This window comes from Alligator sinensis, unplaced genomic scaffold (assembly GCF_000455745.1).
Source record: "Alligator sinensis unplaced genomic scaffold, ASM45574v1 scaffold448_1, whole genome shotgun sequence".
In the NCBI taxonomy this organism is placed as follows: Eukaryota; Metazoa; Chordata; order Crocodylia; family Alligatoridae; genus Alligator; species Alligator sinensis.
Window position 1 is genome coordinate 253,524 of NW_005841870.1, and position 24,508 is coordinate 278,031.

Here is a 24,508-nt window from a genome sequence, read left to right on the forward strand (position 1 = left end):
TGTTGCTGACCCCTTCTGCATACCATCCACAGTCTATACATGAAATAGTCAAAGGTCCTGCATACAAACATAGTACATGGTCATATTATGAATTACTGTGCTATAATGTATTCTCACAAGAGGCAATTAAGGTTGTGCAACCAGCCTCCACTTTGAGGGTAGACATTTGACAGCTCTACTATGTAAACTCAATGCCTGTAAGGTCTTGTGGTATGGGATTCTGAAAGAGAACAGGCATCAACACATGCCGGTGCAAATAGTTTCCTGAAAGACTGATTTTTAGAGACACTAATCCAAAATTTATTAGGTTGTTTTTAATATTTATTCCTTTCACTCTCAGACTTTTCAGGTGCTCCACTGAAATTTAGGCTGTCTTCTCAGTCTTAAGCATTTATTACAGTCCAAACTGAAGGCAGGGGGCCAGGAGATGAACATTAGTATTCCATAAGCATTACAATAAAAACATTACCTACATTGTACACACTGAAGATGGTATATTGCAAGTGGCTTATTGGTGGTAACAGTATTTTCCTCAGAAATCTAATCACATACAATATGTATTTAGCCTCCATACATAACCAGTTTGCCTCTACTTCCTTTACAAATGCAACATTGCAGAAGAGGTTAACTATTAGAAAGCAGAATTCTGTTGTAGAAAATGATATTTAAAGAAAACTTCCTGGCCCATCTTGCGGTGTTTGATTCTGACTTTCCAATTCTGCTCTGCTCGAGTGACTGTGGACTCAAGAATGATATGTGAACATTCTGAACTAGCTTTTCCCAAGAATACCAGCTGCAGGTTAGGTATGGTAATGCTATATACCATACTAGGCAAGTACACAGCTGCTGAGCCCATTTTTTGTGTCATTTGCTTGGTGTTGTTATAACAGCACTTGCTAGTTGCAGTGTAACATTACTGATCCAAGAATTATGTTCTACAGCAGTGTCTCAATCTCTGACATTGCAGTCTACCATACTTGTATAGTGATCTGAGATCAAAGGGTTGGTAGAGATTTGGGGTGCATAATCTGGCATGGAGTTTCATGTTTATCCCAGTGATTCTCAACTACAGTGCTGGGGCACCCTGGGTTGCCACACAATGTTAGCACTGTTAAGTGTGCAAACGCCATTCACAAGATAAACCCAGAGATTTCAAACAGGAATCCATAGCATTAAAAGCATTCTTCCCGAGTTCTTTGCAACAGAAAAATTGTTCTATTATTTTCTGTAGTCAAAACATGAATGAAAACTAGGAGCTGGCATTTCCTGGGGGTCCCTCAAGTCTAAAAAGGTTGAAAGCTACTAATCCATCCACACCAGGCCGCACTGTGTCTAAAGCTGAATTCATTTGCTCTGGCACAGCCATACAAAGATTTCTATTCTGCTTCCTATTTGGGAGTATGCTGTCTCAGCAGTAGGATGCTTGGCACCTCAGAAACACTTTGGGGAGGGGGGGACAGGACAAGTGTTAATTCTTTGATCCCCTCCTGATGGCATCTCCATGACCCAACAGTTAAGAACCACTGCTCTGACATCCAGCAGAGATGAGAACACAACAGGATGTGTTGCTGGTGAGCAGCATCAGACCCCAGCCTTAGGGGACTTTTCCAGACTACAAATGTAACACAGATAGTAACATCACAGCCTTCTCCCATACTGGCTTTAGTGTTCCTGTACCACAACTTGAAGAGATTACCTCTGGGGTCAGAGTTCAGCTAGCCTCCTTGTTAATTCAGAATGTGGTGCGTGCCAGCTACAGGATTGCTAGCTCCCAGTGCAGAGGATGGTACAACTCCAGCTCTTAGGTACAGCACTTAAACCTAACAACTAATTTCACACAGATCATTAAATATCTTCTGGATTGTAACAACTTTTGGTTCCCACCAGCCTAAAGTGGTGACAAAGAAGAAGGGCTGTACTTTTCTGTTGGCAGAAGGCAGGGTAGATATGCACCTTATAGACTAACTGAATAAGATATATATATGGAGTGTGTGTTGTGTGCATGAGCATCGACTTTATGTGTACCTATATATAGTGTGCGTGTGTGCACACACCTCTACTTCATATGCATTTATTTAGAGAGAAAGAGAAAGAATTCCATTGCCAGCCATGTAAGTAATTTATTCAGTTCTAAGACTGATTAAGGGTTCCCAGGAGTGTCCTCATCAAAGGACCAAATTTACGGGAGAAGTCAGAGAACATTAGCATTTCATATTAACAGTATTTTCTCTAAAGACATTTTGGCTATGCTCTTTTCTTGCTGTCCCCTTAAAACAACAACAAAAAAAAGATTATGATACATTAAAACAAATTAAAATTTCAGGCAATTTGAACTGAAAGTGATACTATGTGTAGGACCAGAACCGTTGGGACAAAGTGGTAGCATCAAGTGTAGGAAATCTGCAACTCGACTTCCTTTAGCCACAGATCCATATAATTGTATTATCTGCCATCCAGGTTAGACTTGCATGTATGGGCACCTGGATAACACCAAGCAACGTGGCCAAGAATGAATTCCCAAACCCCATATCAGCAAAGCTCAACAAGTCTCCATATCACAAAGTGCACTGAGTCATAGCTGAACAGACAAAGCTTCTCCCACCTTCCCCGCAAGCCAAGGCAACCCTAAATTCCCCACAAAGGGACCAACACTTTGTTTAAACTAAATGCTTTTAATAGAAAAAACAATACAAAATAACTCTTTCCAGAAAGCAGAAATATTTAATCTTCTCCCGAAATGACAAATTAGAATTCTCTCTCTCATCTCCTGGTTTTAGATGTTTACGATTTGTTCTGCAAAAGTGTTCACGTAACTGATATTGCAACATTTTGAGAAAAATCCAACATTGCAAAGCTGCCGCTGTGCATGCGCAATAATTTAGTAATACTATTAGCCATTTCACACCCACCCCTCAGACTGCCAGCTTCCATTTTTGGAAGGATTTTCAGTGAGGTGCAGTGCTGAGCCACCAGGCTCCATTCCTATTAGGAGTCCAAACTTAGGCCACTTCGTCTTCTCCACTCATGTTCTCCATCAGCCAAGGGAAGCTACACTCATCCTTCCCCACTGTCTTCACCCTGAAAACACAGTGCAACTAGATTTGGAAAATCCAAAATCCCTGGACCAGAAATACAATTACAACGAATGCCAGGAATCAAACCCAAAATACTATGCAAAGTTAGGCCACAACTGAGGTCAGATTTCTATTCCCTTAAAGAAAAAAAAAAAAGGCTACGCCTTCTACTTTATCAGCCCTAAACACTGCAGCAGTGCTACTGAGAGCTGTAATGTTTGCGACCATTATTGTAAAAGTAATCATTTTATTTTAACATAAGGCTCTTAAATTCCAGGGAGGGGGAACAAGGAAAATAAAACAGAACAGAAAACAGAACAAAACAACAGAAGCAGGCCAGTACTTCTACACACATGCAAAACCTTAGCTACCAGTTGGGCCAGTGCCAAGATATTTAAGTGCGGATCACAGCAGCTTACCCACTTGGCAATTTTATTTTTCTGGGCCAGATTTTTGGTTTTCCCAAATTACTTAACGATAGGGTTCCCCCTGCCCCCTTTCTCATCGCCCAGTCAATTAAAGACTAAAATACAATGTTCTGTAATCCCTCCCTTCCTCACTATTCAATAGCATAGGTCATTCTGTGGGCAAAGCATTCTAAAGTATTTGCACCATCCCGAACCTGCCTGCCAATGGAAGAGGGAAAGAAAAGTGTTTCACAGTCAGTCATTTATTTTCAATTCATAATGGACTCTGGCATTCAATATGCCCACCCACCTCCATAAAAAAAAAAAAATTAATGTTCCTGATTTTCTTGTGCAATTCCAGTCACTAGAAGAAGGTTACAGGCCATAAATTGTACACTCAGTACATTATTCATTTGTCCACTATATACACCAACCAGTTCACTCGAAGAACCATCTGCTGGGGTGTTGCAGTAAGTGTTCCGGATGTCCCATACCCGAACAGAATTATCCATGGATGCAGAGGCAATCAAACTACTGTCGGGGCTAAAGGTAAGACCGGTTATGTTGTCCGTGTGCCCTCTCAGTTCTTTGTAAAGCGTGCCAGAGGCCAAGTCCCACAGCTTTAACCGCTGGTCTTCACCCGCTGAAGCCAGGTACTTACCATTGGGAGAAAATGCGAGTGCTAGCACAGGGCCGCGGTGACCTGTGAAGAGGCGCACAGAGCTCCCTTGCTGAGTACTCCAGAGCCTCACAGTTTTGTCTGTGGAGCCTGTTGCCAAGTAGTTGGAATTGGGGTGGAACTTGACACAGTCCACGTCTGCCAAGTGGCCTGCATATATGCGCAGTGGGTACGTCCGATCAAATGACCAGAGTCTCGCTGTGCGATCATGGGAACCACTGGCAAAGTACAGGCTGCAAGGACTGATGTCCAAATCCCAGACAGGGTAGGCGTGCCCTTGGTACAACACAGTGTTTGTAAAGCTTCCAAGGTCCCAGTATCTGATAGACATATCTTCAGAACAAGATAAGAGTCCTGAACTGTCTGACAGGAACCTTGTGCTATACACTGGTCCACAGTGTCCTCTCAGGATCTTCATTTCTGTGCCTACATTGTCATCCTCTTCCTCCTGGACCAAAGAAAACGCAAGAGTATATTTCAGTGTACAGTATAAACATGCAAGAAACCTACAAGTGGCACCCCTCTGAACTGGAGAAGCTGAGACCTCAAAGACTGAATAAATCTTAAAGCTGAACTGCTCTCCCCCCTGGAAGGACATCCTCTCTGTCTGGTTTGAGGCTCACTCACAGCAGCAAGACATGCTCACCATGCCTGGCCTGTAGCTGTTCATTGGATATGGGAGTTTCCTTCTCCAAGGCTGTCAGGTGCTTTCTGCCAATACTAACCTCTAAAACTAGGCAAAACTCAGCTTAGTTAACCCCTGTAAGTATCAAAGGCCCTTGTTTGTGACCAGCCCTCTTCATTTTTAATCATCTCAAACCTGGTTAAAGTTCCCTGAAGAAACAACATTTCTTGTCCCCAGAGGAAACTCAAGTTTTCCAGGACTTCCTGACTACTACTTTTTGACAGAATAGAAAAATGAGGTTCAGTAAATGGCCTGCTCAACATCAAGGCCCATAAGTCCAACCTTGGTTTAGGGTTTACTAAGCTCATAGAGCATGGACTGGCAACACGGTGCAGCAGTGGGACACTTTAATGGAGCTTAACTGTGAATGTGGACCACTTCCCACCTAACCTGCACTGATGAAGCTGCAATCACCACTCCCACTCTGCCGTGCTGCCACTACCGTGGCAAAGCCTCCTGCTGCCAAAAAGGCCACAGTAGCCCCTGCTGCAGGCAGAACAAAGAGCTCTGAGGGCCCAATGTTGCCAACATACGTCTTCAAGCGTTCTTCAGCCAGAACTCCCAGGGCTTTTTACGAAGATGACCCAACATTGAACTTAAATTTGGTAGCTTGTTAACTTTCTGGGTTTTGCTGCTTAGGCAGTGAGACTTTTCAGCTAGTAATGTTAATTCTCAAATCACTTTCCTGCATTGTTGTCAGCGCCAATGAGAGCTTTCTGATGTCAATTCTGTCTCTGCAACAGGGGTGTGGCACAAAGACTACAAGCTTTAACATGTGCCTTCCCATTCTTACTCAAAAGGCTGCCACCTTTGCACAGTTGGCACATGATCTGCTGGGACCTTTACTGTCTGCCAGCCCTATTAACACATTAGTGAAGAACTACAGTCTCCAAGGTGAAGAGATAATTGTAAGATGTCTTACAAATTGCTAATAGGAATGCACTAATATCCTTTATAATACAGGACAGTTGCTGTGACCTGTGTAAATCTCATTTTTTACTTTACGCCAGCAGAACGGTTTGTTTTATAGACCATCTACAAGCATGTGTCCATCTTCCCTTACTCTAACACAGCCCTTTACTCCAGTAGCCAGGTATTCACCTACTGCAAATCTTTCCTCTTATGCTTGTGTTTGACACTCTCGACATTATAGCCGTGTACAACTGTTAGGAGTGCACATACAATGCTCCTGAACAGCTGAAGTTTCCCCTTTCTGCCTCATCCAGGACAGTCAACTACCCAGATTAAATCTGATGCCTGCATAAAGCATCATTAAAGTTGCTGCTACACTGAATTGAGCTCCATTTCTTCATTTCCATCATTCAAGAAGAAATGCTATGCACAAAAATGTTCTTCACTCCATGTTTCTGCTCTATTACACTTGAGGCGAGCACCTGTAACGGTTAGAACAATAACAGAAAGAGGTCTGTGTTATAGTAGGCATGGAGGGCAAGGCATCTCTTCTCCTTTTTCAGAATACCTGCACCATACATTAAATATGAAAATACACACACACTTACTGTGTATAATATACCACTGAACATTACTGAGGCTATCAATAATCCCTTTTAAAGTGGTTACTACTACTGGTTAGTGTGAACAATGTGCGTTTCCTTTATATTTCAGTAAGTAAATAAGTTAAATCATAATATCTACCCTTTTCAAGACAACCAGCTACTTGTACTGACAACTGCATTTTATTATTTGTAGCATATGGTTTGAAAAGAGCAAATATTTCAACAGATTTATTTTTTAGAAAGCATCAAAAGAACTTTCCAGTCACCACCATAGTAGCATAAGAATATAAAAAGCCTAGTCAGTAAGTAGGAAGCTTTCCAGCGTGTTTCTGTGCTTGATTTATGTAGCACCAGGGACTTACACGGCAACACTGCAGACAGACAAATTAGGAGGTCATTTGCACAGCTGCAGAATCACTTATTATATTGGACATTGAGCATATAGTTAAATGAGAGAATACAAAGCCCAAGGACCATATGGTTTTAATGACAATGAACTTGTTTCATCACAAAGGGCAGGCTCAAGCCTCCAGTGTTCTCGAGATGAAACATCACTGCTGAAGTGCATGGTATGGTATCACATTCACTAAGAAATTCTTCTCCCAGCCCTGTATACTCCACCTGCTAGAAACCTTTTGACTCTTAATTTTAGGATATACAGCTTGAAACAACTGAACTTCTGTACCATTCATGCTTGCAGAATTATTTTTAATCTCTCAGCCACTTATCTATACAAAACAAATACAAAAAACCTGATGTGGGGTAACGCTGCCATATTTCCAGAAAATGATCTATTCAACACTAGAGCAATTCTAACATTTTGTGCCTAAAGAAATTGAATGCAGACATGATGTTTGCTGCAAGCTAGAAAAGCTGAAGACAAAATTACTTTAGGCACTACAGAAATGCAATGATTCCATCTCCCTTTTACAAAAAAACCCCAGAAACAAAAACACAAAAAGCCCTAACTGGACTAGATGCAACATAAAAGAGAAAACCACCAAAGTGAGGCATCGTTGTAGATGATTCTGTATTACCCATTGCTGTGCTTTTCATTTAAGGCACTCACTGCATGCAACCAGTGAGCAGTGAAAGCATCATTCCTTTACAGCTCCATGAAATACAGCCTCTCCTCACACAATGCTATTTGCAACCTGCCCACATACTCTACACAGCCTCAACATCCGTGTCCTCCATCCCAGTAATATCCGAATGCCTGGCCCCAGGTTTGAATTCCTTGGTATCTGTGGTGGCATATCCTCATTGGAAGGCCCTCAGTAGTGGAACTGCTTCCCTTTCTAATTGGAGTTTGGAAGTTTTAGCATATAAATCATAAGGGGTGTGGGTGCATCCCAGTTTTCCTGTAAACTCATTCTTGTAGTCAGGGTGGCATTTATTTGGTCAGTGGCTGAAGAAGATGGATGGTTCTGATCTGTGCTAATGTCTAGGCAAGTTTGTTTTAAACATGCACGGAGATATTGCAATGGACACAAATAAGTGATAAGAGCCTTTACATGAGATGGTTGTTCAGACACTTGCCAGCAAGAAGCAATACACATTCCAAACTGGCAAGATTTTTATTTCTAAAAAGTCAGACGTAAATCAGTGACTCTACACAGCATGTGGCCAACAGACAATCTAAGGAAAACTGTACATTTGCCACAAATTCCCCTCCACCACAAATTGCTTACATTTCTCTCCTTTAGCGGATGCTTCAAGACGTGCAAGATCTTTTGACTTCCAAGCCTTATTATGAAGGCAGTTTGGAACCCGAGTCCGGTCCTGGGATAGGCCTGAGCTACCAATCCTTTTGCTCACCAGAATGAGTTAACTCTGGGCCAGCTGAGCATACAGCTACACTGCTATCAAACCTGGAAGTCTGCCTCTGGTTCCCAAGGTGACTAACAAAGCAATCCTTGCCCATAAATCATTAGGCTACAGGCTCCTTTTACTCTTTCAGAGTAAACATCTTCAAAGCCTCAATGGTCTGAGATTTTTGTCAAAAGAAAATGGGAAAACACGGGTTGTTCCTGCAGCAAAGCTGCAGGGCGCAAGGGCAAGGGAGGTCGAGCTTGGAAGGGCAATTAAACAGAGGAAGAGTTGCAAGTCCTGATTTGATATGTACTGCGCTGTGATATGCAAGCAGAAATGGAGCTGACTGGAGCTACAACAGGAGGAAAAAGTGGTGTAAACTAGGGGATACCTTTTAACCAGGCATATGAAGGCACATAGATCCCCCTCCCCATCCTCTCACACAGTAGTGAGAATACACAATCTCGTTAATGTGAACTGCCTTGAATAATTTATCTGTATTAACCATTTAAGTACTGCTTACTGAGCCCAGAGATTCTTAGCCTTTCTGGAGCTTCCCCGGAGACAGTCGGGTCCAAGGTCAAGCCTCCACCCAACTCTTCATACCACACCCTGACCTTGTATCTGTTCCACTCCTCTCTCCCTTCATGACTTCTTTCCTATTCATTTTCCTGTTTGCTGTCTTATTCCTTATTTTGTACTCTTAAAGTGTTCCTTCATGGGCCTTCACTGGTGCCAGGCTCCCTTTCTGCAAATAACTGTGCCAAGAACAGCAGAAATGGAGGCAGGGGACTAAGACCATCAGGCTGCTTTGGGCTTGTCCACAAAAAGCTCTCACATTTATCTTTGTGACTGGCTGCTACAGGAGGAAAGAGGGATGGCAATAGCTCATAAGACATCCGAAGTCACCCAGCTTTCTACAGTCACATTGCCTTCTTTCCTTCTGTTTCAGGCATATCCACCTCTATCTTCCACAGTGAGGAAACATTAAATTGAAATTGTTTTTATGTGAATGCTACTAGATATTCTACACACATTCCAAAATGGATTAATAGGGAAAAAAGGATGCTCAGACCTCCTCATCCAGAACATCACAAGCCAGGCGGATTCGGGACACATCTACAAGATGCGGCTCAGATTTTAACTTCCTGGATCGCAGGCTCCACAGCTTTACACAAGAATTATCAAATCCAGCGGCAAGCAGCTTGCTGTCCGGTGAGATCTCGGCCGTGTTCAGCAACTGCTCTGTGTTATAGAAGGCATAGAAACAGATGGTGGTTAAGGAAGGGGGGCCATCCCTGACCCTCTTAATGCTGTCCTGCAGTAAGTCCAGTGCTGCCTCGTTCTGCAGGATGGAAGCAGGCATGTCAGCAGGTTCCAGGCCATTGCTCTCATTGCGCGAGGAGCTGCCACCGGCATAAAGCTGGTAGTCTGTCCTCTTGGCAGGCTGCACATCCAGGTGAATGTGCAAGGTAAGAACTTTGCAAAGAGCATTGTTGTTGTCGCTTTGGAGGTAGCGAAGAAGGTAGTTGTAGCTGTCCTCTTGAAGACGGATGACATATTTGTTGTCCAGAAAAGCCCGGAGCTTGAAGTTCGACAGGATATCTTGAATAGTCATGGTAGTCTGCAACTGCTCAATGATATCTTTCTGACTGGCATTCTGCAAGAACATGCCATGGAAGCGGCTGTAGAAACTGTCCACTGTGCTCTTTAGGCCATGTTGGACCATGTTAAGATGGAGGTAGACGAAGAGGGGATACAGAAGAGGCATCACTTCATGGCTGTGCTGGGAATCTGAATCTGAATTGAAACAGGCAACAACATGCATTATGATTTCTCCCCAGCAATTATCTACAGGAAACACAAGGCAGGAAAACGCAAGGAAAATTCATTCAAATGGTCTTCACTGCCATTACACACAAGTGTCTGGCCTTTTGTTAGCATCGCTGAAGGAAATGCAAAGAATATCTCACCTCTCTGATTTAAAAAAAAATAATTCAGCTCTGTGGCAGGGACTCTCAACATGCAACTCAGCTAGGAAGCCCCTACATCTGCTACTACCACCATATTCAATTAAGGCCCCATACTGCAGAACACACACCATAAACTACCTTGTCAGCTGAAATGTTCTTTTTGATTAGAAGAAAAAAATTCTTTTAATAGCTCTGTTTACTGAAACAACTGCCCCTGTAAGAACACCGTATGTTTAGAAATGCATTTAAACACTGCAAAAGCCTGGTGCATAAGTCAAACTGGCAAATGTTTTTATTTGCACCTCTGGCTGAGTTTTTCTTCAACTCTGATTTTCTGTGACAGAGAACAAACTTACTAACAGTTGTTTTTTGAAATGTAGCTATAAAATGTTGTGCTTCAGATTTATTCCTGTGCCTGCTCTCTCTCTTGGCCAAAGCAAATCCCAACGGTAATTCCTAGTAAGTACACTGTCTAATGAACTGTTTAGGATACACTGTACCTTGAAAAGACTCAAGCCTCACAGCTCCACCCCCTTTCACCATCTTCTTGGAGCTGCTTTCTTCTCACTAGCCTTAACATGCAGAGAGCAGGGCTATACAAACCCTGGCAGGGAAGACAGGCAGCCAGGGGTGGTTCACAGCCCAAAATGTTCCAATTAATGAAACGGCACGCATGCATTAATCAGGGTTATAGCTAAGCCTCTCTTTACACCCCTCTTTTTTTACTTCTTGATTCCCTTGTCTTACTTCCCCATGCCCCATTTATTTTTTTTTCCTTTTCACTGGGTTATTTACTTCTTCCTTTATTAAATGCTCTTACAGCACTTTTCCTGCTCCACCCTGCACTTTGCCTCTCCGTCTGTCCCTCCCTCGTAACATTCTCAAGCTTTATCCTCTCTCCTTATCCAGGACACAGGCAACTGCTTAGTACTTCTACAACCCTCCACCGAGAGATCAAGCCATCTGTAAGTGTGCTTGTTCCATTCCCATGCCTCAAAAAGTGTAATGAGAGGCAGGATCTCACTGAAAAAAGAGGCTGGAGGTCAGCCATGATGCAAAGGACACACTGCTGAGCTCCTCAGGGATGGATTGCTGGGAAAGGTGCAATAGCAATTATTCAGGGCCACGGCCAACATGAAATAGCTTCTTGAGGCTTGCTGGCTTCATGCTACATCCCACAGATGCGGAAGTGTGCATGTAGTGAGGAAAGAGGGGATGCAGGCAAGTAAAATCAAGACTGAAACCAGAGGACAGAAAGGGGGACTGTAATGGACAGGGCCTTGAAGGCTGGCTAAAATGGTCCTTCTGGGTCTCAGACAATGAAGTGCTAGGAAAATTACACTCGACTCTTCCCAAAAGGTTGCTAACATGCCAAGTTTAACTGCCATCATACAAAGAGCACCCATGCTTCTTGGTGGTATCTTAACCCTCGAACTATAATAGGGCATAGAGAAATTTCATACCATTAGTACCACTGATGGTCAGGATAAGGTTATAGACCAAAACAGTCCTTACCAGCTGAGCTATGATGGGAAGTGTTCCCTCCTACCCTTCCATTAAATCTCATCAGGATTACTCATCCTAGAGTAGGCAGAGTTAGAGGGTTTTCCTCCAAGCCATGAAGGGGATAACCCATGACAAACATCTTGGAACAAAAAACTCAGGTAAATTTAATGGGGCAAAATGTGTCTTAAAAATCTGTACAATCCATAAAAAAAGAGTCAAAAGTATATTCAAATAATCACTTATCACAGGATAGACCAAAGGAATAATAATAATTAAAAAAACCCAACAGTACTGCACTTGCCTCCAACTTATCTGCCAATTTGTGTAGTTTTGAAATGACATTTAAAAGAAAAACAAACAACAAAACAAAACAGAAATTACAATTAAAAAAAAAACCCTCTCCCCTTCTCTCTGGCTGTTATGCGAAAGATTTACACAAACATGAAGGCAAGCTGACTTAGGCAAAGGGGAACTGTTTAAATGGCTGTGCTCAAAAACACACTGAAAAATATAATGATCCTTCAGTTGCAGTAATCCTGGGTTTTACCTTTAAAAACAGGTAAGAAATTTCAAGTTGGAAACATCATTTTAATTTTAAGATGTCTTTTTACTCAATGAAGATAGAGAAATCCAGAAATCATCTCTTTTAGGGTGCCTATACATGAGATGGAAGGCTGCTACGATGCACTGGAATTCCAGAGCATTGGAGCACGCTTTATTAATTGAGTCTACTGGAGTGTGGCAACTGCCACGCTCCAGCAGCCTCTTGCATCTCGTGCATCAGTGTCCCCACACTTAAAAAGGGTGGCAGAGATGCTTGAACTAAAGCTCAACCAAGCTTTAGTTCAAGCACCCTTGCTGCTATTTTTAAGTGCAGGGAGGCTGGTATATGAGACGCGGAGGCACTTTCATTAGAGGGGCTCTTGGAGTCGCTACAATTAAAGCACTGCCCACCCCACCCCCAGAGCACGTGTAAAAGTGCCCTCAGATGCAAATCGCTCATTTGGAAAAGAGCAAACATGCTAAAAATGTACACTTATAAAGGAACCAAAAATGCATACTGCTTATCTGTCAATAAGCTTCTACCTTCCTCCAGCCACTCACCTGTGAGAAAGTTGCGTAGTCGTCCAAACTGTACTTCATATTGCTGTGGTTCTGCCAGGCAGGGAGCTGCAGACACTACATTGGCACAACCAGATTCAGATTGAACTAGGAAAGGAAAAACAAAGAATTAGAATCTAAGAGCATTTGTGGCTGGAAGTCAAAACTCGCATCAAAACTGAACAGGATTCAAACAAAGATGACAATCCACATTTTAGAATACACGAGGTCCACAGGCTCTAAAGCATTAGAAAATATGTCATGTGGCATTTAACAGACATAATCCAAAATAGAAAGAGAAGACAAAAATTGACTTTAGCATTAAAAGCTTGACAAGAACCCCTTCAAACACTTAATTTGCCCATTGTTTCAACTTTCAAGTGTAGCACCAAGTTTTCAAGAGTCTCACAACACCATGATTGGAGACACCTTTAGATTACCACAAAACAACCCTGAACTGAGTACTACTGTGTGTTAAAATAAATCATCAGTGCTCTCTACCGTTTCCAGCAAAGCATCCAGTGCATTTCACAAATGGGTTATTATATGTGCAACCAGCTCTCAGGGAACCCCGAATGCCACATTTTAGGGTATTAAATCAGAGGATTCTCATGCTTCTTTAGTCTTGAGGCTGGTTACTAACTATTTATTTGTATTACAGCAGTACTAGAAATCCCAGTAAAGAGCCAGGACCCACAAATATATGCTCCTATTAGTTAGAAAGTCAATAGTTTTTAATCAAAATATGTCTGTATGCCCTCCTGCTTTAGGGGATGTCAGGTTACAGCAGAGCTGGCACTGATCTAGGAGGTAACCTTGGACAAAACTATGCAATACCAAATACGCCAACTAACTGGAGAAGTGAAAGGTCTTGGACTGGTACCTGTGAAGCTATTTTTCAGGATTAACATTCACTCTTGTAAAGACAGTTTCAGAATATTCAGAGATGGGACTGATCCTATCAGGTGAAGAAACAGAAAGCTTTCTCCACCAAAACTACCATCACTTACTCTGTAGATACAGTTTTACTCAGATAGCCAGGATACTCTAGCTATACAAATTTAATTGTCTCTACTCAGAGAGGTATTTAGATGTGTTCTTTATTTGATTTATACCCCACTCTATCCAATAGGCTCAGGCAGAAGACAGGGCATGGTAACACCTTCTGTGAGGTGCTACCTTGCTCTGTCTTCTGCCTCTCTTTTAGTCACTTGATGTGAAAAAAGTAAGTTCTTAAAGTATTAACCTATTATTGTGATCATTTTGCTCTTCTTCCTTTCATTCATTTTTCTATCTATTATACACAGTCTCTATGATTTTATTATTCACTTTTTCTTTCTCTCCCTCCTTTAATCCATTTTATACCATTGCCTTCTCCAATTACTTCTCCCTCGGTCTCTGTATTATTCCTTGCCCCTCTTTTTCTGTCCTTTCCAGCTTCTGGCTCTATAGCACACCCATAGGGCTCAGCCCAGAGAGCCGATAAGCAAATTTCGGAATTTACACGTGCTGAAGAGAGGCCAATTTCCAACTTATTTCTGTTGCTCTGCACTGGAAAGAGATAGAAGCCTGCTGGAGCCAAGATCTACATGCCCTGCAACTTTGCTTTCTACCCCTTCCTAATAAGGAATGACCCTCTTAGGGCTAGAGGTGCACCGATACATTAGTCCGATATTGGATTGGCACGGCTACAAATAAAATTGACTATATCAGAAATTGGCTTTTTTGCCTGATGCCGCCGATAAAATGGCCAATAAATGCCCCACGTGTGTGCACAGCTGCAGCATGCATGGGGCCAGGAGTGCAGCCTGGCAGCTTGGAGAGCTGCATCCAGCTGTTAAGTCTGCTGTGGAAGGCATGGGGGGGCTGGGTGCCCCCAGAACTGTGTGGGGAGGGACAGCCTGCCACTGCAGGCTGGGGCTGCGCTGGGATGGGCTCTTCCTGGTGGAGGGCTGGGCCAGGCTGTGCTCTCGGGGCACGCAGTGGTGCTGGGGGGGCAGGCTGCAGCCACCCCAAAATCTGCCATAGATCCCCCAGTAGCCTCCTTCCCAGCACCACTGCCTGCTCCGTCCTGAATACAGCCCAGCCCCCGCCAGGAAGAGCCTGGTGCCACTTGTGATGCCAGCTGGCCCTGCCCCACAGATCCTGGGGCACCCCCCACCCATGCACTCCCAGGATGTGCGTAGCAGCAGGAGCCCCCCCCAAACAAGCTGCAGCCCCATCGGGGCTGAGCAGCGCCTGCCCCACTCCCTCCCTCACCGCAGGGGCCTCAATTTGCGTGTCGTTCCCCCTCCCCCAGCTCTTCCCTTCCTCCTCCCCTTTCACCACAACAGACTTACCAGCCGGACACTGCTCTCCAAGCTGCTGGGCTGTGTATTGGATACTGGATTGGTATGGGCTGATATGCCTCCTTAAAAATTTGCTATTGGTATCAGCCCAAAAAATCTCTGCTGTTGCATCCCTACTTAGGGCAGTGGCTCCCAACCTTCATAGATTCAAGGCCCCTTCTATACATTTTCTGAATTTAGTAGTACCCCATTTCAAAAACTGAATTTCACATTTTTGGCCATAATAAATAAATAAAATAGAACAATTCTTCTGTTGTAAATAACTCAGAAGGAACACAACCAGTCAGAATGTTTTTGACATTATGGATTCTTATTTGAACTCTCTGGATTTATTTTGTGAATCATGCAGATGTTTGTACACCTAACAGTGCCAATTTTGTGTGTCACCTTTAAAAGGATCTCACATTAACCCAGGGTGCTGCAACCTCCCAAGTGAGAATCACTACCTTAGGGAAACGCAGTGGCCATCTTTACAGGCTCTAAAGGCTGAGATGATTTCAGCTGCAGGAATACTGAGGTAGTGGCAACCCGATAGGCCCAATGTATACAGAATGACCCACTTGCTACTTAATCCCCCCATTTTCCTAAATACCCATATATAAACTCTGCTAGAAGATCAAGACATATACAATGTTATCCCAAACCTTTCTACTTTGGACATTCAGAAGTGATAAGTACTCCAGGCAAATTCGAGTCATTAGGCACAGTGCTGCATATGATCTTAGCGCATGAATAAAGAAACAGATTTTCTGTCTGCCACATCGTAAAAAATTAGGATTACTTGATACCCACAGCTCACATTCTCCGCCACTGCTTGAATTTATAGCTGAATCATTCCTTATTAAGAAAAAGGTTATCTACAAGCTTTGCTTATGCAAACCCAAAACTTCTAACGATGACTTCCAGTCAACTGCATTAAATCATGTGAAAAGCCTGAATACCAAAACGCCTTACTCCAGGAGCCTTTTAAGCAATTCCTCCATATTAGCAAAACATAAATATGTTCTAATAAGCTTTCTGTATAAGATTAAGTGGCTCTGTTCTTTAGGGTGTTCCAGTAGCCCCCACAGTAGCCAATGTAATGGGTCCCAATTTTGCTCCCACTATCTGGTGAAATGTCAGCCAGCCGTTCTGCTCACACCTCTAATACACACTTGGCCTTAATTCCACAGGTCATTCCTTTAGTCACTGGCCTATTTAATTTGCTCACAACTGAGCCCCTTGTGGACAGTTTTTTCTCCAAGCAAAAAGAAAATCACACCTTGGATTTCAGAAAGCGTTTCATCTCTGGACAATTATGTTTGGGAAAAAAAAAGACCCAATTAGGCTATTGTGGCAATTTGCTCTCTCAGTAATAGCTATGGCGCTCATTTCAATCACACAAAGAGCAAAAGTCAGAATGTTACTTCTGTCCCTTCCCAACATTTCATACACCAAAGCTGTTTCGAGAAACCAAGAACTCCATCGGTCCTTGAAAGCTGCTTTTGAGCCCCCCCCAAAACAAAACAAATGGAGAGCACTCATCAGGCATACTTGCCTTCTGAAGGGAATCATGAAATATTAGCCCTACAGTATACAAATTCTTTCAGTTCTACTACAGACAGTTTCCCTCCCACACTCTCCACCAGTCACAAGAACATCTATTAGAAACATTGTTTCCTTGACTTCAGTTCCTATAAACTGAGCCAGTTACAGTGACCTGATAATAAATTCAAAAGACACTGCTGCAAAGAAGTGATGATCTCTCTTGTAGCAAGCGTTCTCCTCAGATGCTATACACAGTAGGGTTACTCTCAAACTTCACCTGTTTCACAGCAATCAGCATCTCTTCCCGGCTGATATAAGACTCTGGACTGGTCTCACAAAAGGAATCCCAAGTTAACAAAAAAACTACAGAGATATTATAGAAGCCTACAACTGATTTACTTCCTCTGTTCAGGAAGTGCTTCTGGACCCATTGACAGCTAAAAAGCAAATGGGAAGAACCTTTCTCCCACATTTATAGGCATTATAGAAAACAGACAGACAAACACAAAAACGATTGGGATGGGCTGAGCTGGGGGAAGTGATCCTGAAGGAAAATGAAAAAAGCAAGCTCAGATTGCAGGCACAGAAAGTAAAATTTAAATGCAAATAAAGAGGACAGAAAAAGAAGCTGTACTACAGGAGACCAACAGAAAAGTATATGAAGCACACCTTAAACCATTAAGATTATCACTTAGAAAACAATACAAGGAAAACAGCAAGAGAACTGAACAGGAAAAACGAAGGTAAGCTCTGTTGAAGAGCGAGTACAAAATGTTAGGGAAAGTGATGGGAGGTCATTCCAAGAGCATTTCATTCTGGGCTTTATTGTTTTAGTCAGTTTTTAGATTATATCCAAGCCCTCAAGACTCTGGCAAACTTGCTGCAGAAACCCAGCCCAAACACCACTACCTATATAAGTACAGTTTCCATTTAACTTTATATTGAGAGAGAGAGAGAGAGAGAGGAGAGGAGAGAAGAGAGAGAGAGAGAGAGAGGAGAGGAGAGGAGAGAGAGAGAGAGCTTTGTGACTTCATACATATATGAAGTCACAAAGAAGAAAGACGGCATTCCAGCAGTTCTCTCTTATTTGGGAAGTTGTAACTTATTCATTGGCCCATACTGCATACATTTCAAATGAGGAAGTAGTAACCATCTGAAAAGATGACAGCAGGCTGCACAACATTTGGGATCCAATTAAAATTAATGACTAACTTCTGAATCACAAGCAACAAAAATCCTTGAACTGACAAGAGGGATATAGAAAACCAATATTTATACAGTGAGATTTGCATACACAATATCTTTTCACCACTATGTACTTCCATCTAAGATGCTTGACATACCACATACCATTAAGATAATTGAAACTCTGGCGCCTGAGTTCTAATTACATTTAGATGATGGCTTTCTCCCCCTTCTCTTAGATCAGTTAAGAGTTGAACCTGCCATTTACCCAGCATTCACTCATTTCTGCCTTGGAATTGTGGCAAATCAATTTTAAACAGTAGAGAAGGCCTGTTATATCACCCAGTCCCATTTCCCTCTTTATACAGGACTGCATAGTAACAGGGTTTTGCCCAAGTAAGCTGCATCTCAAGTAATATAGCTCCTACCACTCCTCTGCTAGGCAACTGTTACAGGCTAAGTGAGCTCATTGACAAAATTTCTCCTCCTTCTCCCCCCCCCTCACAATTATCTTATATTTCCCTTCTACCTTTATGTAGTCACGTTCCATCTCTAACAATTAATCTCTTCAATCTTATTATCTTTCCAATATTTGTTAACTGTCACGGTCCTTTTCACATAATATAGTGAACAGTGTCATAGACAAGGTTTGGGGGAGAAAAAAAAAAAAAGCACAGAACAGATCCATAAAAGCTCTAGAGAGGAGATAAAGAGAGAGAGAAAGAATAGAAGATGGCTTTTCCCCCTTCAGTCATTGGAGGACTCTTTTGAGGTTTGGAAGGATCTTTCAAAATGATGACACAAAAAAAGATGCAGCCCCTGTTGTTTTTATCTTAGTGATGTTTCTGCAGTATAAAGTCACGTTAATTTTTCTACTCGTACATCCTTCCATAGCTAAGTTTTTTTTGGTGTCTTTACTTACCAGGTTTCATGCTCTGTGGGAGGGAGAATGTGCATTTTGAATGCGTCGTTCCTGGTTAATTGGCATGCTTTCCATCCCTCCCTCCTCAATGGATCTTTGTACATTACCCTTCTGCCAATTTTTCTGATCATTAAATCTGTAATTATTTTTCCCCTCACTAGTGATAATAATTCTTTCCAACTTCATGTTCAGGAATTTCCACACATAAGGGGGGTGGGGGGAAGAATCACTGTGTAGAACCTTAGTATTTTCTACCCATTAGCACATCACAGAAAATGTTGGACTTACCTGTGAGATTAGCTGCCATCTCTTCAGCGGTCTGACACAGCCTCAGCCCTTGTTTTAGGGGACCTTCTGAGTCTACATACTGACGACGCTTGAGGTAACAGGACACTGCCATCTGAATCTGTTCTGTGCGTACGCGTTTCATGACCTTCAAAAGAAGCAAACAAAAACAAAAAAGTGCCGTGGCATAAAGATGTGGCTAATTTGCAGGTGGGTTATGCTGCTGCATCTATAAAACATGGCAGCTGATACAGAATGAATGCCTCAATGCTTCCATTATAATCATCATTTAAACAGGGAAATTCTTTACTTTGTGAAGTATGTTGTGTGATCATCGAAGGCATAAGTAGCCACCTCAATCTAGATCCCTAAAAATATTTAGCTGCCTCACATCACTGACTTCATTGGGAGCTAGACACCTAATGCTTTGGAAATCTGGGTCTAGAAGATTAAGGGACTGGCTCAGTAGTGAATTAAAATGCTTTAATTTAGTTGTACATATCTACTACAAAACTACTAAAAGTGACCTGCAATGTTTACTCTCTTTTTTAAACTGACTTGTGTCTTTTCTTTAGCCTGAAAGGGGGTTCTTCTCCTTCTTGCTTCTTCACATTAGAAATTAATGTCCCGTCTACACTTTTAAGGTTCTGGTGACTAGAAAACCAGAAAGAGACCATCAGAAGAATCAAAAGTGTGAAAGTTGAGGAACAGAAAAAGAAACAGATTCTAATTAACTAATTTAAAACGTTTATTTAGGAAGTCATTTAAGACTGTACAGTTCTTCTCCTCAATTAAGAGGCAAGAGTCAAAATTCTCTCTCTGATTTATATAAAATCTCTCAGCCTGAACAACCAAAATCAAAGTCAACTCCAATTCTGTTTGCTTTCTCTTTCCACTTATCTGTACTTTGTGTTTGGGCTACAAATAGAATAGGAAACTGATTAATTACTTAAATGCTACTATTCCCAGTATAAATATGTAAATGTTGTAGCATTGTTGTTACTGGTGTTAGTTTAAAAAAAAAAAACTTTTACAACACCTAATTACTTGGCTCAAATAAGAATTCCTTGCCCCCACATATAGTAACAGTAATTAATAGGTCCAGATACATAGACAGAAGGTATTTGGTGAGTCAAGCTGGAGACTCGAAGAGGAAAAACAGAACTGGGAAAGTACTCCAGGGGGCAGCTGGTAGAAGAAAGGCTCTTGCAAGAGCACTGGTGCTCACATGAAGAAACAGAGGCAAGACAGCTGTTAGGACACCAGCTTCAGTGGGAGCTGCATCCCTTTGCACACAATCTGTATTTGCTTCACTATCCATAGAATAAGCTTTACCAACTGCCAGAAGGGCTTTACAAGAACAATGGCAAGCTTTGCACCTGCCTAGGCGTAGATCCAGGATCTGGCAAAAGGGGGTAAGGGAGCAGCAACCTGTGCTGCAGAGGTAGTTGCGTCCCGGCTCCCAGCCTCCTCCTTCTCAAACTACCACAACAGACAGATTGCGCTACAGGAGCCAAAGCAAATGAGAATCCCCCTCCATACTCAAAGGCACATCCCTTCTTCCCCAACTCCCCTGCTTGCTGCCACATTCCCTGCTGTCCCAGGATTGGGGAGCAGGCAGGAGCACTTTGAAGCTTCCCTTGCCCCTGGACAGCAGAAAGAGCAGCACCAACAGGCAGAGGAGTGGGGGAATGGAAGGGGAGGTGCCTTCAAACATGGAGGGGAAGAGGGAGTAGGTTACTTTTTATTTGCTTTGGGGATTTCTTTAAAGTCTCCAGAAGCTCCTGCAGCACAGTCCTGTGGCAGGCCTGCAGTTCTCAACCTTTTTCGACTCAGGGTTCCCTTTGAAAAATGTCAGCTCTTAGTTTTCACCCATTTTTTCCCGACTGTAGAAAAATGATAAGAGCAATTCTTCTGTTGAAAAGACCCCTGAAAGACCTCAACAGTATGGAATGTTTTTGACACTAGGTATTCCCATCTGACACCGGTGTTTATCTTGTGAGCAGACAGGTGACTACCCAAGTTAGTATGAACTCTAGTAGGAGGCAGGGGAAAGATGTGCCTTATACCAACTAAATCAGAGGTATGTGAGCTTTGGTAAGCCTGGGCTCACTGGGTCAGATGCTGTGGAATAAGCTTAGGCTCACAAAAGCTCATGTCTCCAATCTAGTTGGTGTACATGAGGTACATTACAGAAGCGCACGCCTCTGATTCAGCCAGCCCTGAAATACTCAACCAGAGTATGCTACCACAATCTGGGGTGCCCTGAGCTCCTTTCAAGGGTGCCGCACTATGTGGCATTAATGCAATGAGGTCTGCAAACATGACTCATGAAATAAACCCCACACCTCAAACAGGATAGAGAAGAACTAGAGAAGGTCCAGAAAAGGGCAACAAGAATGATTAGTGGTATGGAAGGGGCTCTGCAGGAAGAGCCTGAAGAGCTAGGCCTATTCAGTTTAGACAGAGATGCGGGGGGGGGGGGGGGGGTGGTAAGAGTGTATAAAATACTAAATGATGAAAAGAAAGTAAATAGGGATTTATTGTTTTCATCCTCTTCCAATACAAGAACTAGGGGCCACAAAATGAAACTAGAAGGTAGTAAGTTTAAAAACTAATAAAAGTTCTTTTACATGATGTGTAATTGAATGGTCTTGTCTCTCTGCTCAGGTTCAGACCGATCACCATGTTTGAGTTCAGGAAGGACCCAAGGGATGATGAGGTCGAACAGTTATAAATTACTGCAAGACCGTTTCAGGCTGGACATAAGGAAGAATTTATTTACTGTCTGAGCCCCCAAGGTCTGGAACAGCCTGCCATCAGAGGTGGTTCAAGCACCCACACTGAACACCTTCAAGAGAACTTTGGATGTTTATCTTGCTGGGATCCTATGACCCCAGCCGACTTCCTGCCCCTCAGGCAGGGGGCTGGACTCGATGATCTTCTGAGGTTCCTTCCAGCCCTAATGTCTATGACATCTATGAATTTTACCCCATGGTCAGATTGGTATAGACTGTAGGGGTTTTTGCCTTCCTCTGTATTTGGGGGCATGGCCATCTACCTGGGATTTCTTGAGTGTACATCTACAATATTTCAGAGAAGCAGGATGCTGTTGCCGTGGTTCCCCTTGCTTTACCTGTGGCAGGTTAGCATGTTAGCTCTGTGTTATGTCAGGGTTGACAGCCATCTCACTTAGAGCTTAGATAATGGTTTGTATGGAATGGTTTGGATAGGGACAACCCTACCCCATAGAAAGAGGTTGGACTACATGCCCTCTGGAGGTCCCTTCCAGCATCATTTCTCTAGGACTCTGAAGTGTGGAACTCATTGCTAGATGTGCAGAAGCTGACGGCTTAGCCAGATTCACAAAGGGATTGAATCATAGAAAATTAGGGCTGGATGGGACCTCAGGAGGTCATCTAGTCCAAGCCCCTGCTCAAAGCAGGACCATCCCCAACTAGATCATCCCAGCCAAGGCTGTCTAAAGGAGATTTCACAACCTCCCTGTGTAGCCTGTTCCAGTACTTTACTACCCTCCTAGTGGGATGGCCTGTGCCCCAGCTCCCTAATCACTTTTGTTGCCCTCCACTGGACTCTCTTCAATTTGTCCACATCCTTTTTTGCATGAACATAGTACTCTAGATGTGGCCTCACCAGTGCCAAATAGAGGGGAATAATCACTTCCCTTGATCTGCTGGCAACACTCCTACTAATGCAGCCCAGTATGCTGTTAGCCACCTCTGCAGCATTCTTGGAGAAAAAGAGGCAGCAGTTGCTATTGAGCAGGGGAGTTAGGAGCACAGCCTCCAAATCAGAACATCCTAGACCTCAAATGCTGGAGGCTACAAGTAATAGTTTGGTGGGGGGGAGGGATGACACCTGGTCAGAGCCTGTGCACTCTCCCTTCCAGCATCCACTCTGTCTCCATGTAACGCAGACCTATTTGATGTATGAAATGAACATGGTCTTGACACCCACAAAGCAACAATTACCCTCCTTTCCCCCCCCCCCCGTTATTAGGGGGGGCAACTGGGTATATGTCAATTGATTTTGGGGACAATTAAAGAAGAACAGGAGTGAAGTCACAGGTTCAAAACAAGTACTCCAAGGGGGCCAACGAGCACAGTACACTGGACAATGCCCACAGATCCTTGAACAAACCCAAGGAGCTAAGGGATACTGCCCAGTGAAATTCTGCCTGGATAGGTGAACAGATGAGGGACAGGAAAGGGTCCCTACAATCCCCAGGGGTCCTCCCAAGCACAGCCTCCTTCCTGGTCAGCTAGACTGTTAGCTTGGCTAGGGCCAGAAGGCTGATCAGGAGATCCTGGGACTTGGTGGGGGCATGTATGTGGAGTGCATAACAAAAGAGGTGTGGGAAGCAGTGCAGCCAGAACCTCAGCAGAAGATTCTGGAAGAGATGGAAGAGGACTGCAACCTGGTACACTTGAAGTAAGTGTGAGCTAGGATCTCCCTCTGCTGGCAAAAGGGGCAGGAGTTGAGGGGAGTCCGTGAAACATGCCAGATACAAAGCCATGGCAACGGCTCGGCTCCATGGAAGAGCCGCCACTTCCATGTGATGCAGGCCTGCTTTGACACATATTGGCAACGTGGGCGTTCTTCATGCAGAGCATGAACAGTCAGCCCCCCTGCTGTTAATAGGAAGGAACACTGAGTATGTGCCAGCTGAATTTGTGGGAGAACTAAAAGACAAAACAGGGATGGGAGCGACGAGAGCTTTTAAAAGTTGTCCGTAGGGCAAGTACAGTTTTTGCAGAACCACAGGTCTGTTTTACTGGTCGGCATCCACAGGTTCCCTCCGCTTGCTCAGGGGGCAGCAGATGCTGGCCAGCGCACTCTGCTCAGCAACCCCTTCCACATCCCTTGCTACCAACCTACAACCTTGCTACCCAGGTGATGACGCAGGAGACCGAGCTAGAGACACCTATGATCTGACTCCAGCCACGGCAGCTCTGGACCTTCCTATGCCCAGAGCTCTCCCAGAGGAGCCTGCAGTGGGGCACTCTTCTACTTCTGGACACCAGGAAAAGACAAAAAAGGCAAAAATCCCCCAGCCAATTACTCCTTTACTTTCCTGTAAGCAATCTACCAGTTTTCTGTAGGCAATTTATCTATCCATCTATCCGACCCCAACTGTCTTTCCTGCCTACTGCAGGGGGCTGGACCGATGATCTTGTGAAGTCCCTTCCAATCTATCAAAACCCCCCAAAAACAAACCCGAAACCCTAAAAATCCAGGAAATCCCCCAAAAGCCCCCCCTCCTCCAAACCCAACCGTCTCCCCCCCAAAACCCAACTCCTCCCTCCAAACCCGAGATGGGGGCTGCCCCTGACCCCCGCAGCTGCACGCACTGCCCGCTCTGGGGGGGAGGGGGTACTCACTGGGCATCGCAGGCGGTCCCACGAGGCGAGGCGAGGCGAGGCGGGCCGGGCGCGTGTCACTGCGGCCCGCGGCGCGAAGCGCTGC

General features: G+C 43.6%; 1 protein-coding gene across 1 annotated transcript; it reads right to left on the reverse strand.

Moving 5' to 3' along the window:
• Positions 1-2,108: 2,108 nt before the first annotated feature.
• Positions 2,109-24,502, reverse strand: TAF5L (TATA-box binding protein associated factor 5 like). The gene is made up of 5 exons (XM_006016970.3): positions 24,424-24,502; positions 19,025-19,169; positions 12,758-12,862; positions 9,250-9,974; positions 2,109-4,608 (listed from the first exon to the last, which is right to left on the reverse strand). Exons 2-5 carry the CDS (start codon positions 19,164-19,166, stop codon positions 3,811-3,813), a joined length of 1,770 nt encoding a protein of 589 aa, XP_006017032.1. The 5' UTR covers positions 19,167-19,169; positions 24,424-24,502; the 3' UTR covers positions 2,109-3,810.
• Positions 24,503-24,508: the final 6 nt, after the last annotated feature.

What these genes read in the sequence shown, in the direction of transcription:
- TAF5L (XM_006016970.3), bottom strand. Translation starts at nt 19,166, where the DNA reads ATGAAACGCGTACGCACAGAACAGATTCAGATGGCAGTGTCCTGTTAC. An exon ending in GATGGCAGCTAATCTCACAG is followed by an intron (nt 12,863 to 19,024) that starts GTAAGTCCAACA and finishes TTCCTTTCCTAG; the next exon opens with TTCAATCTGAATCTGGTTGT. An exon ending in ACTACGCAACTTTCTCACAG is followed by an intron (nt 9,975 to 12,757) that starts GTGAGTGGCTGG and finishes GTTTCAATTCAG; the next exon opens with ATTCAGATTCCCAGCACAGC.